The following is a 15,874-nucleotide window of genomic DNA, read 5'->3' as shown; positions in this document are numbered from 1 at the left end:
GGAGTCGAAAAAAAACACTGCATTGTTAAATAAACAAGGAAATTATTTATTAATGATCCTGTTAGTATGAAAAAACTATACAAAATTCTCCATGAAAAATACCTGCTGCAAAAAGAGTGAAGACTTGACCAAAAATTGTCCAAGTAAAAAAAAATATCAAATTAATAAATCTACAGAAAATGAAGGTAGTTAAAAAACAAATAATAAAAACACTGACATCGAACGTCAATCTACAATAACTACTCATGGAGAGAGTAGTTGGAATCTTGGGGAACATCAGTCTCATCATTCACAGTCACGTTGTTTTCACAACAATCAACAGCTTCTTGTTTCACACTTTGTGATGACTCAGCACAATAAAGTTGAACATTTTCCTGGTTTTCAACATCTGGTTGAACATTTTCCTGGTTTTCAACATCTGGTTGAACATTTTCCTGGTTTTCAACATCTGGTTGTTGTACATTTATTTCGTCGTTCGTACCTTCAACAACATACACCAATATACATCACCAATGATAAAGTTTGTCCATATATAATCAATTCAGCAAAAGATTTTAATACATGAAGGACATCTAGAATGATTTAGTTAACCAAGACAAAATCGTCATTGTTTGCAGGTTTAGGTAAGGAATGATTGGCACTCAATTTTAGAAGAAAAAATACAGTGAGCACCTAACCTTCAATCACACTTTCTTCAATATCACCAATGTGATGCTCAGAAGTATGATTTCTACGTCTGTAGTTCCAATAGTCATATGAAAGTCCGAAGGCCACAAGACAAGCAATAATGAGAAAACACCAATAACTTAAAGTCAATATGGTATTGCTATCCAAAGGTACTTTCTTTTTCTTACTGATCGATTCATCATGCAGTCCGACGACATTAATTTGACGACGAAGCTTGAATTAAAAAGAACAAAGAGATCGTATAAAGTACGAGCAACAGCTTTTTTAAATAACGTATGTATTGTATGTTCATAAAATCAAATAGATACACGAGAATAATTCACATTATTTACAACCAATTCTTTTTATGGGCCTGTCAAAATAAAATGTGATAAATACCATTTGCATTGTACCTAACATTTTCTTTAACCAGAGTGAACCAGATATTCACAAATGACAATTACCAAATTGTACTAAATTCAAAATTTTGTATCAAACTTCTTGTATCGTTCACTATGCAAACGATGTATAAATGATTGAATATAACTGTAAAATATTTTAGTATTAACTATCGTCAAGAAAATTGTGTCGTTCATTTCAACGTCTTCAAAATTTCTGTAGATATTTACCAGTAATTCAAGAGGTGGAAGGGAAGACCGTAGACACGTCAAGAGACCGAGTTCAGACGATGTCATGTTGTTTGGGTCAACAGCAAACGCCATGCCGATTTGAAAAGGATAGTCAAATGTATTTGAGATTTGATAGACATCCTTCATTGAACTGAATTCCGGTAACGTCAAAGCATGAATAAAGTCCAGGTAATTAGGAAATATTGCTCGATCCGTATCTCCATTTAGTATACTTAATCTCATACTCATTCCAGTCGGATGATCTAGGATAGAAAACTTGCTATTTTAATTTTTTTAAATTTCAAAACAGTTTAGGTACATGTTATCGCGAATATTATGATACAACATGAAAATATTCTCTTTGACTTAGTGGGTAGAATTCTGTTCATTCTTTATACAAACAAAGTCATGTATATTTTTATTGATACAGCTATATTGTCAACATTGTTTTAAGAAATGCAATGCATGACATGTGGCTTGTGTCAGTTTGTCAGCTTACATGACAAAATTTCTCTTCAAGGCAGCTATAATTTTTCGTCATAAAAAAAACTTGTTTGTCACTAAACTGTTATAGCATATACAATATTTGTAAAGTGTATTGAACGTGTAATACATAATTCTAGATGCATAACTTCAGCCTTTTGTTATAAACATACTTATCATTTGACCACCAAGATTCAATTGATCCTCGAAAAAATGCTTGCTGTTGAAACTACCAATCTGAAAAAAAGAATGAAATTTACAATACATTTACTCTGTCAGGTGAAAGACTAAACACCAAACGCGACTTTAGGTGATGGTGGGTATAGCTATATATACTAAACTCTGTTTTCTAAAATAACTACAGCGAGGAGCATAACCAAAAAACATTTAAAGAATTCTTTGAATATTTTTGCATGTTTTAGACAGTATGTACAGTGTGTTTTAGGTACAATATCAATATTTTATAAGCCAAGACAAGCATATGCCACTTTGCACAAAGGCCTTCCGATCATTTAGTTGTTGAACTTTTTACTACCTTCTTTCCAAGAGTAATACTGTGATCCTCTTCTGCCTGGCTGATTGCCAATATTGAAGACGCATTAGCTGTGAACAGCGACACGAAAATTGTTGAGATCATTATCCATAAAACAGCCATTATCCTTCCAAAGGGTCCCTTGGTTGTCTTGTCTCCGTATCTACATGTAAAAATTATAGAAGAGTATAAACCAGGAAATGGTTGCTAAAGATAGGCAAAATTTCATGTGAGAATTTCATACTTTAAGTAAGCCTAAATAAAGAAACTGTTTTTTTTAAAGAAAATTTAGTACTATGTGGAAATTAGAATTGAAACAACACTTGACGTGATTCTCTTAAAAATGACTAAAATCACAATTTTAGGAAAGTTTACCATTATTAATTACAATTTATTATCTTGTTGGCAGACTTGGATAGCTTGAACACAACTAATCTTTACTTCCAACTATCATTTTTACATCAGCTGTCATGAAAACGATTTTTGCATCTCAACTTACTTAAATAAAAGCGAGAAAGATTTTTCTTTTAATAAAGCTTCTTAATCGATAGATAAAACACAAGATAAAAGTTGTAAAATGTGACACTGTAAAGAACATACCCAACACCTGTCATTGTTATAACACTCCACCAAAATCCTTGCATCATTCCCACGTAAAATGGATTGGGAAAATCTTGCGCATTGAAGTTGTGGTCCTAAAAGAAAGTTTCCCAGGTAAGTTATTCGTTATAATTTTAACTCGGGCTATAATATCGTTTTCAAATTATTTCTTGTTTGTGATCAAAACTTTAGTTTTGCATTGCTAGTCGTCTCTTCTGAAAAAAAAACAAAAAAAAAAAATTCTTGTATTTATACCAACAACAATGCAAAGCCTTCACATCAACAATATAGCTGTGCAACTATGATAAATGTAAATTAAATTTTGATATTGCATGTAAAATTGGTGATGAGCTTTTTTATCGTTATTTAAAACAGTATTGTCTTAAGGAAAATGATTTGATGTCTGTTATCTGCAGCTACGTGCTAAAAACCTACATGGTTTGAACCTGGCAGTATTGCTGGATGTACTTATAAATAGGATCGTCCAGTCCTGAGAAGGACTGTTGGTGTTGTTGTTGACTGACGCTTTGAAAACCTTAGCGGTAGTCATCTTCGGAATCAAGTGAGGAGTAAAAGTCAGGTTAACCGTATTTGTTGTCCGGTTCATACGTTCTAGTATTGTGTGTCTGATTAGCATCTTGTGATGTAGAAAAAAATAGCAACTGTACGTGCATTGGTTGTAATGTAGTAGTTGGCTTTAGGGAGTAGTTTGTAAGAAAACGTGGTTGAACGTACTTTTGAATTTCTTTTAAACTTTCACAGAAAAACAAAAAAATTCCTAAAAACTCAGTAGCAATTTACAAGCTAAAGAAACTACTCTTAACCCTTATACAAGTAAAAATCTTACTGTAAACCACACAACAATGCCAATTATCCAAGCGCAAGTGAGAAGGAAGGTCATTATAGCCCATGATTTCACGAATATTTCGCCCACAAACACAGGCTTTTTTTCGGCTGGCCTTAACATGATTAATGCCGGTCCAGGAGAACGAGAAAGAACAACAAATGGAACTTTCGCATCGTAAACAGTTAAAATTTTTTTAGGTGCAAACTCTGGAAAATATAACTTATGAACACCATCTCGTAGTCCGGTTCTTGATGCCTTCAAAGTGCTCAAAACTAATTCTTGAATTTCCTCTTCCACTTCACCGACAGAATCAATTATCAAAGATGCATTTGGACAGCATCTTGGAACAGCAAATTTTAGCATACGCACAAAAAGCCCGTTTTGCATTAAGCCTCCTCCAAGTAATCCGTCACCAAGGTACAAACTCTCATAATTCTTGTAGTTTACTTGTACCACTCTAACATCGCTGCACAAATGCCCCAGTGTTGTACAATTACAGAAACATGACATAGCAGCGATAGTAAAAACAACTATAAAAATATGTACAATGTCTATCCTTATCTTGCCCATGTTTAAACAAATCGTTCGTGCAATATTTTTTGAACTTATCGCACTTACTTTAACATGATAAGCATTATTTTGGACACACAAAAACCAAACAGTTTTGCCACGTCATCGTGTTGATGACGTCATTCAAATAAGAAAAGTTCTTGGCGTTCAGTGGTAAGTTCTGATCAATGGTTTTGATTTAGTCTACCCTCATCTTCTCTCCTCTTACATCTCCTCTTCAATAATAAGGTACACGTCTTGATGATTCGTGTAGTTTAATTGAACCACTTTAACGTTCTCGCTGGACAAGTCGCCCATAGTGGCACAATTACAGACACATGACATAGCAATGAGAATAAAAGTAAGTAGAATAAATTATCTATTTTGTCCACGCTTAAAAAAATCGTTCGTGAAGTATTTTTTTAACTTATCACACATACTTTAACATGAAAAGCATTTACTATTTTGGACACACAAAAACCAAACAGTTTCGCCACGCCATCGTGTTGATGACGTTATTCAAATATTAAAAGTTCTTAGCGTTCAGTGGTAAGTTCTGATCATTGATTGTTTTGATCATTGGTTCTGATGTTTTAGTCTCCTCAGCAGTGCTTTTAGATATTTGTTTATTCCTAGTAAGTAAACCCAAAACCTAAATGTATTCTTTTGCATTTGCCATAAACACATTAATAAATTCTGCACACAAATAATAATGAAGTAAATCAAGCAGTACGATGTTTGTGGACGCATTTATGATTGGTTCAAGGAGTTTTTAACACGGAAGATACAAACTGCGATAGATGGCGTTGTTCCTAGTTGGTTTATATTGGTCATATATGACGTTCTCAACTGGCGCTCCTCAAAGGACTTTTGGTCCTTTCCTGTTTGAGTCATTTATAAATGATTTGCGAAAAAATTTTCGCGAGGACGCAAATGTTCATTTGCATGTCGTAGTGCAAACACGTATCACAAAATAACATTGTGTCTCATGCCCAACTTCTGCAACAAACCTTAATGCACTTTATGACTTGGAGTAATACCAATAAAATATCAATAACATGAAATTAAATGAGAAAAAAATGTAATGTGCTAACTGCATCTGGTAAAGAAAACCCAATTAACTTGTTTTGGCTGAACAAAACAACATTTTAATTCAAGAACAAAAGATATTGCAATCGTAATGAATGGAGCTTGGAAATCTGCTATGGAATGCTCAAGTTTACAACTTCATAGCATAACATCAAAAGAAAGAAAATGGTACGATTACTTTGTCGTATTTGTCCTGTCATAAATGATATCAGAGTTTATCGCACCATGTATCTTTATGCAATATGAATATTATAATTCAATCAATTCATAAATACAACACACTCTTTAGTCATTTATAGCAACACAATATAACAACAAGATTTGTTGAATGGTTTCCTGTTCTTTTCTCAACTTTGTCTTTTCAATTAATAACTGCAGCTATTCAATGGCAGTAATCTGACTGCTGTTTAGAAAAGGCACAGAAAATATGCATGTGTTAAAATACTCCTCCAGACAGATTGAGGTAAAGCAAGCAAGCAGTTAAAATTGCCATCAATGGGAGGTTCATAGTTTATACTTTTAGTTAGTTGTACAAACAACTTGTACAAAGATTGTAAATAAATAATCAAGTTCACAAGTTGTTGTATTTATCAAGGTTTGGAAAAGCCATTCAAATAAGTTTGTAATAGTTAATGTCCAGTTTGTACATTATACCAAATTGCAAGAGTAAACCATGTGTCCTGCTATTTCTACAAAATTATGACTGTATTGTTGTCATAAGAGTTTTTTTCCTTTGCGAAATTCTGATCAATGACTTCTCGATGATAAATGATGATCATCTAAAAAATCATTTCAGAGTGATTTCCAACTAAAGCTAAAGTCAAAACTAAGCTCCCTTTTGTAAGTTTTCCCTCAGTCAATGTCATTTTGCTGAACATCTTCGTCCATATACATGTGATTTTGACAAGTGTATTGAAAGTGATGACAAATCTAAAATAAAATATTTATAATTACAAACCTTTATATTCACCAATTATCTCAAGCACATGGTAAAAAGAAGTCATAATTAAAGCAAGGCAGTTTACTCTAAAAAACTTTCTCTTCGTATTATAACAGTTCATAGACTTGAACAGAAGTATCAATTTAAAGATGACCGCGTAGTTAATTTGTACCTGGGAACTAATGACACGTTCTGGTCACATGACAGGCTCTATAAATTGAAGACACTGCCTGTTTATCTTAAATTAGTCAGTAGTCAGACAATCGCGATTTCTTACTTATATCTGGATTTTGGCTACAAAAAATTTTTTTCTTTCTTCAATATTTTGAAACATCAAAAATTGTTTTTGATTACAGGTAATCTTTGGCTTTTGGCTACTTCTTTTTTGTTCATAGCGTTGTTTTGTGATGTTTCTAACACGGATGTTTATGGTTATTCGTAATGGACGTCTATGGGCACAGCGTATGACTTATCTTGAAGAAATGTTTTTTTGTGTGTTTATATGTAGGGAATGTAAAGGTTTTCTGTTAATCTACCATTTCATCTCAAAAATAAACTGTTAATATCAATTCGACGTTTTCTCTCAATCATAGCAATCCTTTTTCATTTAGCATGTCACGAGAAACTCGTACAACCAAGGTTTATGTTGGAGGTTTACCAAACGATGCTCGTAAAGAAGAGTTGGAAAATGAATTCTCACGTTTTGGCAAGCTCCAAGATGTCTGGGTGGCTCGTAACCCCCCTGGATTTGCATTCATTGAATTCTATGATGAGCGAGATGCCAAAGATGCATGCTTTGAATTGGATGGTAGAACTGTCTGTGGACAACGTGTAAGGGTAGAGCTATCACATGGTAAGACTCGTGGCAGAGGACGAGGTCGTGGGGGTTATGACCGACGTGATGACCGACGTGATGATCGTGGAAGAAGATATGAAGACAGTCGAGGCTCAAGGTTACAAAATAGCTTGGTTCATGAGTTAATTTACTATATTAAACATGCAGCAATATTTTTATTTTTTAACAGCTACGCAACTCTATGTTCTCTCTATTTTTAAATTTCATCCAACGCTTCGTTACACTCGTATTCAACATCAAACCAAGACTTCAAATGGTCTTACTTATCTACAATTTTTTCTCAACAACTTGATAAAAGTTACGACCTACTCGCTCGGCCTTATAACATGTTGCGCAACTATAGTTCGTTGGTGACTTCATCTGTGAACGACGCATCACATCTTGAAGTTTCTATTTCAACTGTTATGCATTAAAAGTCTTCAAAAAATAATTTCACCAGAACATCGGATTAGTTTGCTAGCATCTTTGATCCAACAATCAAAACATCAACTTTGGTTGTATTTTGGTTACGTTTTGCAACTTCGCAATCACCATAATCACCAAAATCCCCACTTGATTACATCACCAAGTTAAAAAGGTATACTTGATATGGCAAGGGCATTTTGTTCTCATGTGTAGATACTTTAGTGTTGAGATGAAGAAAGCGGTAAGGAAAAACTGCTCAATATGTTATCTTTTATAATTATGCTACTATTTTCTTTAGAAACTACAGAAGCCGCTCACGATCTCAAGAAAGGCGTTACAGAAATTAAATCAGAGTTAGTCAATACATCAACAGCTACAAACCTCTATGAATTGTTTGATTAATGATGTTTTGATTTTATGTTCATATAGAGGATAAAAGAGAAGAAAAGTTTCTTGCAAAAGATGTAACAACATTTGCTCATCCTTTTTAGCTTGTATATTTTAGTTGTTTGTTAGTTGATATTGCTATGCGTTGTATTCACAGCTTTAAAATATATATGCATTTAATTAAAATGTGTCATGCTAAACATTTATTATAATTTATAGCAAATGATATGTGGAGGGTATTTCAAATTAATACCCTGTAAAAGGAGATAGCAGGGTATGCCTAAAACTGAACAAAACATACATAAACTGAGCAAATAAACATAAGTCCTTAGTCTATCACAATATTTAACACTTTCAAAAGTTCCATCAAATCGAGAGAGATTGACCCAGATTGAATGCTAGTTTTTGTTGCCTATATTTAATGAAAAGATGACAAAAAAGAGTTTTACTTTTATATAAGCATAACTGCAGTTACTGAGAGAGAAGAACTTAAAATTTTGGAGAAACTTGTTCAGTAGCTTTACTTACCTGGCAAAATTTGTCAACAATATCATCAAGTCTGCATATTTCATTTTCAGCTTTGATTAAAGCACCACGAATGAAACGGATCTAAGTAGATATTGATAAGACAACATAAAACTCAATGTGTTGGACTTATAGTTCAAAAAGGTATTTTAGCTAAAAACTTTTACCTTATTTTCTAATCTTGCATTACATTGCATCAAACTCTCATTCTCTTGCAATACTTTGGCTTTTGTACGGCCTAATTTGTCAACCTTTAATTTAGCAAAGATAAGTATCTCAATATAGCACAACATATGATTTACACATCAAACAACATAATGGAATCCCCACCTTTTCCTCTAGTTTCAATTTCTTCTCCAATAACTCAGTGAATGTAACTTTTAATAAACTAATTTGTTGTATGTCATCCTTCCTTTCAAATACTTCTTTTATTTCTTCCAATCTTATTCCAAGATTTTGCAATTCCTTTTCTGCACAAATTTTATCCTGCTGAATATTTGTCATCTCTTCTTTCAGAAGGTGAAGTTTGGTTTTCAACAACTTGTTTTCAGACTCCATTTCCATCATTGCTCGACATTTCTCATCCAAAACATCCTTCCTATCACGGAACTCGTTCACATCTTTTATAGCGTTCGTAAGTTGAAATTTTAGACTCTCCGATTCTTCTTTTGTATTCTCTAAGTCTCGTTTTAACTTCTTCATTTCTGCATCATTCTTACGTAACGATTCTTGTAGAACGGAACTGTAACACATAAATCAAGCAAATATTAATATCAAACCATTGCATAGTTCAAAATTGCATTATTGAAGATATCTTGCAACATGAAAATTTGTAGCGCTCACATCTCATCAACTTGACGTTGTATAATTGTCTGAGAATCTTTGTGGAACTGTAAAAGAAGTCTTTGAACTTCTTTTACTCGTTTCACTAGCGTGAATTCATCTTCTGACTCGTTAAACTCGTTGACATCATCCTTCATGACAGCTGCTGAAACGCCAACATCATTAATGCAGACATTGTTACTTTCTGATGTGAAATATTTCTTTGTGTCTTGGGACTGCAATGAAATTGGACTTTTTGTTTTACTATATGAACTATAAGTCACTATTATCACATGAAGTGTCACATAACTGTAAAATGACAGTCAAATCGCGCTTTATTATGAAGAATATTTATTCAGAGAATGATACACGATATTTTTGTAAAGGAGAGGACTCTATGTCGCTAGTTGTTACTGTCAGATTTTTTTGTTATATTCTGATACTTTTTTTTTATTAAATTCTGCCATAAAAAAACTTATCACAATTACTTTTCCTAACTGTCGTGTATTTTATTATTTTGTAGAGCATTCCTCAACATGCCTATATTTCGTGAATCTTCAGCTGAATTTACCATGAAATGTATTCATAATTACCCTCAGTAAACCCTTATTACGACACTACCCACACTATATGTATGTAGTCCTCAACAAACAACTTCATTATTCTTCTCTCGTTATAACGCATACCAAGGACGTATTTATCACTGGACACCAAGGATAAAAGAACATCGTTAATTGGGGGGGGGAGGGGGGTAGGAGTGCAAAATTTAACATGCAACGCACATCTAGGACGTAAGATCTTTAATCAGTGGTGGTGGGGGTCCCATATACAATGTCCCTATAAAATGCATGAAAGAACTAGCCCACCGGTATAAGTTTAGATTTTAATCAAATGCTTTATTCAAGCATTAATTAACATCAAGGAGTGCTTCAGTTACGTAGAGCGATGAATACCTTGAATATATTAGTGGAGACCGCAGTCAATACAGAGCAAACAAGAGACTTCTTCTCTTCATTGACAGAATGTATGGTTTTTCTCTCAAATTTCCTAGTCTGACATGAAAACATAACCGATATTAAAACAAACAATATGCATTTTGGTGGTCAATTTACAATTGAAAATTAGGCATGTTAAATATAATAATACAGAAGTACCTTTTCACAACAATCACTAGCAAACTTCATCAGTTGTTCCCAGGTTTCCTGCAAGACACGCGACACAGCTTCGAGTTCTTTCTCTTGTTCTAACATTACAAGATATGACTGAGATTTAACGGCATTCAATTCATCTTGTAAATCGGATACTTGAGTACTAAATAATAAAAAAGACGGTTTATTTGTTTGAAAATGGAAAAACTTTCTGGTTGAGCATGGAGAATATACGCCCAGTGTCGGATCTAGGGTAAGTCAAAATAAATTATAAAAGCTCATTTTGAATTCAAAAGACTATTTTAAAAACGTTGTTAGTTAAATGTTTCTAAAGAATATTTAAGACTAAAATACTCCAATTAGAAAGTGTTTTAAAATGGAAAAATATTTTCAGTAATGTATTCTGAACGACACTGGATCCTGGCTACTGTATACGCCATGAACTAATAGAGTATCTAAAATAAAGCATTAAATATCCATAATTTTGTTACATGCTTATTTAAATGCATGACTTAAACTAAGAATAAGCTATAGTTTATTTTGCAAAATGACTGAATGCTTAAAAAATATTTTAGCACAAGTATGTTTATTCTAAAGTTAAATTTTCACGAGAAACATACAGTAGTTTATACAACGTAAAAATACAGTAGTTGATATGACGTAAACATACCGTAGTTGATATGACGTAAACATACCGTAGTTGATATGACGTAAACATACAGAAGCGCAAACATACGGTAGCCGTAAACATACCGTAGTTTATATGACGTAAACATACCGTAGTTGATATGACGTAAACATACCGTAGTTGATATGACGTAAACATACCGTAGTTTATATGACGTAAACATACCGTAGTTGATATGACGTAAACATACGGTAGACGTAAACATACCGTAGTTGATATGACGTAAACATACCGTAGTTTATATGACGTAAACATACCGTAGTTGATATGACGTAAACATACCGTAGTTTATATGACGTAAACATACCATAGTTGATATGACGTAAACATACCGTAGTTTATATGACGTAAACATACCATAGTTGATATGACGTAAACATACCGTAGTTTATATGACGTAAACATACCGTAGTTGATATGACGTAAACATACCGTAGTTTATATGACGTATTGCTATGTTCATCACTTCTTTGTCTTTCTTCTTTCAAAGACAGTCGTGATTCACAAAGTTCTTCTTTCACTTTTATCACCTGTAGCGTAAACAAAAAGATAAACTTTTTCACTTCAATAAGCCAACCAAACCAACATGTTGTATTTCATTATAACTAAAGTTTATTTCACTAAAGTTTATTTCTAAGTAGTTTACATAGTTACCATCAGCTCCCATTCGCGTGAGCTCTCCTCCAGTCCTTTTCTTTCCTGCTCCAAAAACTCGAGATTTTCTGTTTGTTGATTTTGAAAAATCTATAAAACCAAAAAATCATGAGGCATAAAACTAGAGTAATAATAAACTTATTTTAACAGCAAATTCTTTCCATTGACAAGACATGTAATAACACTGAAATATATTTCGTCCTTTTTAAAGGCGAAGAGACGAAGAATCCAAAAATCGATTACAAAGTAAACGTCAAAATTTGCTATTCCCCAATTAATTTTTAACGTTTCTGTTTTTTGATATCGCGAACTTTCCGTTCGTGTTTATGATTGGTTCAAAATACAGCGAGATCCATAGTTACGTAAGAAGGTAGGTAGTTGGTATACATTGGTATACATTGGTACATATTGGTACACATACACACGTGGGTTTACTAAATTGTACATATTGCTGAAAAGGTGAATTTATCGTGGTGCTGGTGGTGGTGGATGGATTGGATTCATCCTTGAGGCAATGGCTAAAAGTGAAGAAGCAAAAACAGAGTCAAAATGTACTTCTGTGGCTGCCATCTTTTCGAAACCTTGGCAAAAAAGTGATTTAATACTACAAGTCGAAGATAAAGAAATTCATGTTCATCGTTGGATGTTATCAATGCAGTCAAAAGTTTTCGAATCTATGTTGAATGGTAACTTTAAAGACGCATTTCAAAAAAAGATTGAACTAAAAGACGATAAATACGAAGCAATGATACATTTCTTGATGTTGTTATACCCTGCAAACATGTTGGATGAAAATGAAGTCAACCTTAACAACGATAATATTCTTCAAGTCATCAATTTGGCAGATAAATATGAAGCAATGAATGTCGTCAAACAATGTCTAAAAGAAGTAAACAACATTCATCCCAAAACAGCCATGCATCTATTAACGTTCGCTGCAAGAAATAATCTACCTATAGAAACTACAATTGATGTCATCAAAAAGCATGTCTCTTCTGATGAACTGAAAAACTTTTCAAAAAATCTGAGCAGCGAACGCTTAACAATGGTAGCGTTAGCTAAATGTAAACATTTGGAGAACACAATGGGAATGGCTCATACGTTGATAATGAAAATGATCGAGCAAATTGAGCAACATTGCAGATCTGGTGGATATCGATATTGCCATAAACATGGAAGTTTAAATGCTCGAAGTTTAAATCAGGCAAAACAATGTGATTACTGTATGTTCACATATCAAAAGAAGTTTGTGGATTGCTTAAAAAACCCGTTTGCTAGTGTAACAAAAGATGAAGTGTTCAAAAAACGGATTTTTTCTGTACTTTTTGATATTGATGACATAGTAAGATGTTGTTCACCAATTTCTGTTTCTTCTTCTTCGTCTTCTTTTTCCTCTTCTTCTTCTGATGATTGATGATGATGTGAGCGACGATGAATGATGTTGGTGATGTTGATTTTGTTAATGATGTTAATGATGTTAATGATGCTAATGATGTTAATGATGTTGATTTTGTTAATGATGTTAATGATGTTAATGATGTTAATGATGTTAATGATGAAGACGATGAATTAACAACAAACATAAATAAAAACAAACCTCAATCTGTTCTTGAAGTTTCACACATTTTATTTCAGATTTTCTTGCTTCTTCTCTTACTTTGCCTTGTTCTGCCAGGTTACATATGGCATCATTTAGAGCTGCTTTCACACAACTAGTTCGTAAATGATGCATTGCCATCTACAGTAACTGCATTGTACATTGCTGATGCTGAAGTTGATAACTTGTTATTATCTATTGTCTTATGAGAATTCAAGTTAAGAATGCAATTTATGTTAAATTATTATATTAAATCTGAGATTTACCTCAGTGTTATATTTGCTGTACATTCTTCTTAAATCTTGTTGCAAGTTTTCAGTCTCTGATGCTTTCTATTTAGAAAAGTTTAAGTAACAAAATCAACTTTCCCGTCACAATTTTCAATTGATGCCTGTTGATTATTTAAAATGAGTTTTAACCAAATACCAACCCACCTTTATATAGAATAACATTTGTTTTTCTTTCAATAAAATTTCCTTTTGTAGTGTGGCTATTGTTGCATCATATTCCTCAACATTTAGAGGCTGAAAAATTCAAATAATACTAAATAAAAAAATCAATTTTACAACAATTTATCCACAATATGTATAAAATGACAAACCTTCGTCATTTCTAGCTGATGATTCTTCTCCAAAGCATCATCCAGTCTTGTTTCAAGATTGTTGATCTTTTCTTGCAAGGAGCTACACTCAAATTTTGACTTTTCTGAAACATTAGTCAAGGTTGCCTGCAAACCATCAACTTTTGTATTGAGATGAGAACATTCTGCTCTCAATAACTCATTGCTGATTGCTGCGGACTCTAACTCTGTTTGTAATCGGTGAAATGGAAGACTGGTAATTATTTCAGGTTGTAGGGCAGCTACAAGTGGAGATGTTTCTATAGAAATATCCATTCTTTGAATTGGTGTGATAGAAGTACATTTCTCTTTGGACGTACATTGCTTTGGTGTTGTAAAAGTTGATACATCAACATACTTGCATTTAATGACATTCTTATTTGTAGATTTCGTTTGAGTTTCCTGTGATTGTGATGACCCTTTTTCCTCTTCAAGAATAGAAGCTAAACCATCACATAATGGAAACTTTTGGTCAGGATTATCAAGCTCGTCTTTAATCTCATCGATTGCATTTGAGATGATTTCTTGAACAAACGTTGATATTATACTTCCTTCATCTTTATCAACAACATGTTCCACAGTTCCAACATGATTACAAGAATTTTTTAGCTTTTCATTTTCTGAAAGAAGACATGCAATTGTCTTTGTTTTCACTTCTATATCTTGCTGTTTTTCTTCAATTTCCTCTTCATACTTCTGCAACAAAAGGTACTCACTTAATCCGTCAAACTAAATAAAATCACAAAAATTTCCAAAACTATCTCACTTCAATCCATTACCTTTCTTATTTTCCTTATCGTTTCTGAAACTTTATTTTGAACCATTTTGTTTAAGTCATCATTAACCACTTCGGATAAAATACTGTCCGTAAAATTACTATTTGCCAGTTGCTTCTTTGAATCCTCTTCAAATATGTAAAATGGCTTAGATAATGCAAACGGCAGACTTTTTCTTTGAAGCTGTCTTGCCAATCCATGTCGTGAGATATTGGAGCGGTGACAAGATCTTGGTCTGGCTTTTTTCTTCGTTACTGGTGTGCCAGATAAACTTTCTTTTTGAATAAGTTTCAAAGGCTTTCGACATGGAGTCGTTGCTAAACCCTGTGGCATACAATATGAAATTTTAAAAATTATTAAAATCAAATTTTCGGGATAGTGAAAAAAAGAGCGCTTTCTTGCAACGAACCTCTCTAAATATGTTTTCTTGGTCGTAATCTGGAGTAGAGAACATCTTAGAAACTATAAGCGACGGTTATAAAAACAAAAAGTTTTCTCAGCTCACTTTCTTCCTTCGAGAAATTAGCTTCTTCGACATTTTGAATTTTGTGAAATAAATACTCAACAATGATTGGTCACCTTTAGCCACTGAACTTATACATCTTAATTTACACTGAAATGATACTCGTCATATGATTATTTTAAAACAAAAAATCCAAATTATTATAAATTTATATCAAAACTTCCGAATCACAAATATCTCTATCTTTACATGTTAGTAGATGTTGATCGTCCAAGTTAGTGTAGCCAGTCTTAGGACTGTTGGTGTTAGTGATCAAGACTGCACTAACCTGGAATGATCCTGACAAACATCTCACGATACTACGGAGCTCAACTATTTACAATATATCACTAACAGTCGAGGAAAAAGTAAAGAGTCTAGTGCTGACGCAGTTCAGTTGCAAAACGAGGAGATGAAATGTTCCACATTGTTGTCATTGGTTGACGAGAGAGTTAGGTTTGATCTTGAAATCTATAAAAACTTTTGTTTGTAAAATAGTTGAAGATATTCAAGGCATAAAATCACTACAAGTACACAGAAATCATTCGTTCTATGATTAT

The 15,874-nt window shown here is 33.1% G+C and overlaps 4 protein-coding genes across 5 annotated transcripts; 1 reads left to right on the top strand and 3 right to left on the bottom strand.

The window, feature by feature from the left end:
* Positions 1-25: 25 nt before the first annotated feature.
* Positions 26-6,643, bottom strand: LOC124434354. Of its 2 annotated transcripts, XM_046984236.1 has the most exons (7): positions 6,354-6,643; positions 2,918-3,005; positions 2,314-2,473; positions 1,952-2,015; positions 1,296-1,558; positions 678-900; positions 26-481 (listed from the first exon to the last, which is right to left on the bottom strand). In XM_046984236.1, the coding sequence occupies exons 1-7, from the start codon at positions 6,454-6,456 to the stop codon at positions 240-242; spliced, it is 1,143 nt and encodes a 380-aa protein (XP_046840192.1). In that variant the 5' UTR covers positions 6,457-6,643; the 3' UTR covers positions 26-239. The 2 variants fall into 2 exon arrangements, with proteins under 2 accessions (XP_046840192.1, XP_046840193.1); XM_046984237.1 differs by lacking the exon at positions 6,354-6,643 and having other exon boundaries at positions 2,911-2,985.
* A 304-nt stretch (positions 6,644-6,947) lies between these two features.
* LOC124435310 (RNA-binding protein 1-like) lies at positions 6,948-8,087 on the top strand. The gene is made up of 4 exons (XM_046985246.1): positions 6,948-7,288; positions 7,810-7,837; positions 7,895-7,949; positions 8,026-8,087. Exons 1-4 carry the CDS (start codon positions 6,948-6,950, stop codon positions 8,085-8,087), a joined length of 486 nt encoding a protein of 161 aa, XP_046841202.1.
* LOC124435309 (myosin-11-like) lies at positions 8,078-13,558 on the bottom strand. Its single transcript, XM_046985244.1, has 10 exons — positions 13,418-13,558; positions 11,821-11,910; positions 11,599-11,696; positions 10,485-10,641; positions 10,284-10,382; positions 9,352-9,566; positions 8,839-9,250; positions 8,676-8,759; positions 8,512-8,592; positions 8,078-8,395 (listed from the first exon to the last, which is right to left on the bottom strand). The coding sequence occupies exons 1-10, from the start codon at positions 13,556-13,558 to the stop codon at positions 8,312-8,314; spliced, it is 1,461 nt and encodes a 486-aa protein (XP_046841200.1). The 3' UTR covers positions 8,078-8,311.
* An 82-nt stretch (positions 13,559-13,640) lies between these two features.
* On the bottom strand, positions 13,641-15,798 carry LOC124434538. The gene is made up of 5 exons (XM_046984427.1): positions 15,222-15,798; positions 14,816-15,136; positions 14,019-14,732; positions 13,852-13,941; positions 13,641-13,749 (listed from the first exon to the last, which is right to left on the bottom strand). The coding sequence occupies exons 1-5, from the start codon at positions 15,264-15,266 to the stop codon at positions 13,654-13,656; spliced, it is 1,266 nt and encodes a 421-aa protein (XP_046840383.1). The 5' UTR covers positions 15,267-15,798; the 3' UTR covers positions 13,641-13,653.
* Positions 15,799-15,874: the final 76 nt, after the last annotated feature.

Source organism: Xenia sp. Carnegie-2017, unplaced genomic scaffold, assembly GCF_021976095.1.
Source record: "Xenia sp. Carnegie-2017 unplaced genomic scaffold, XeniaSp_v1 HiC_scaffold_14, whole genome shotgun sequence".
NCBI classification, from domain to species: Eukaryota; Metazoa; Cnidaria; class Anthozoa; order Malacalcyonacea; family Xeniidae; genus Xenia; species Xenia sp. Carnegie-2017.
Note: the sequence above shows the minus strand (reverse complement) of the source record. Positions and strands in the feature narration are given on the sequence as shown.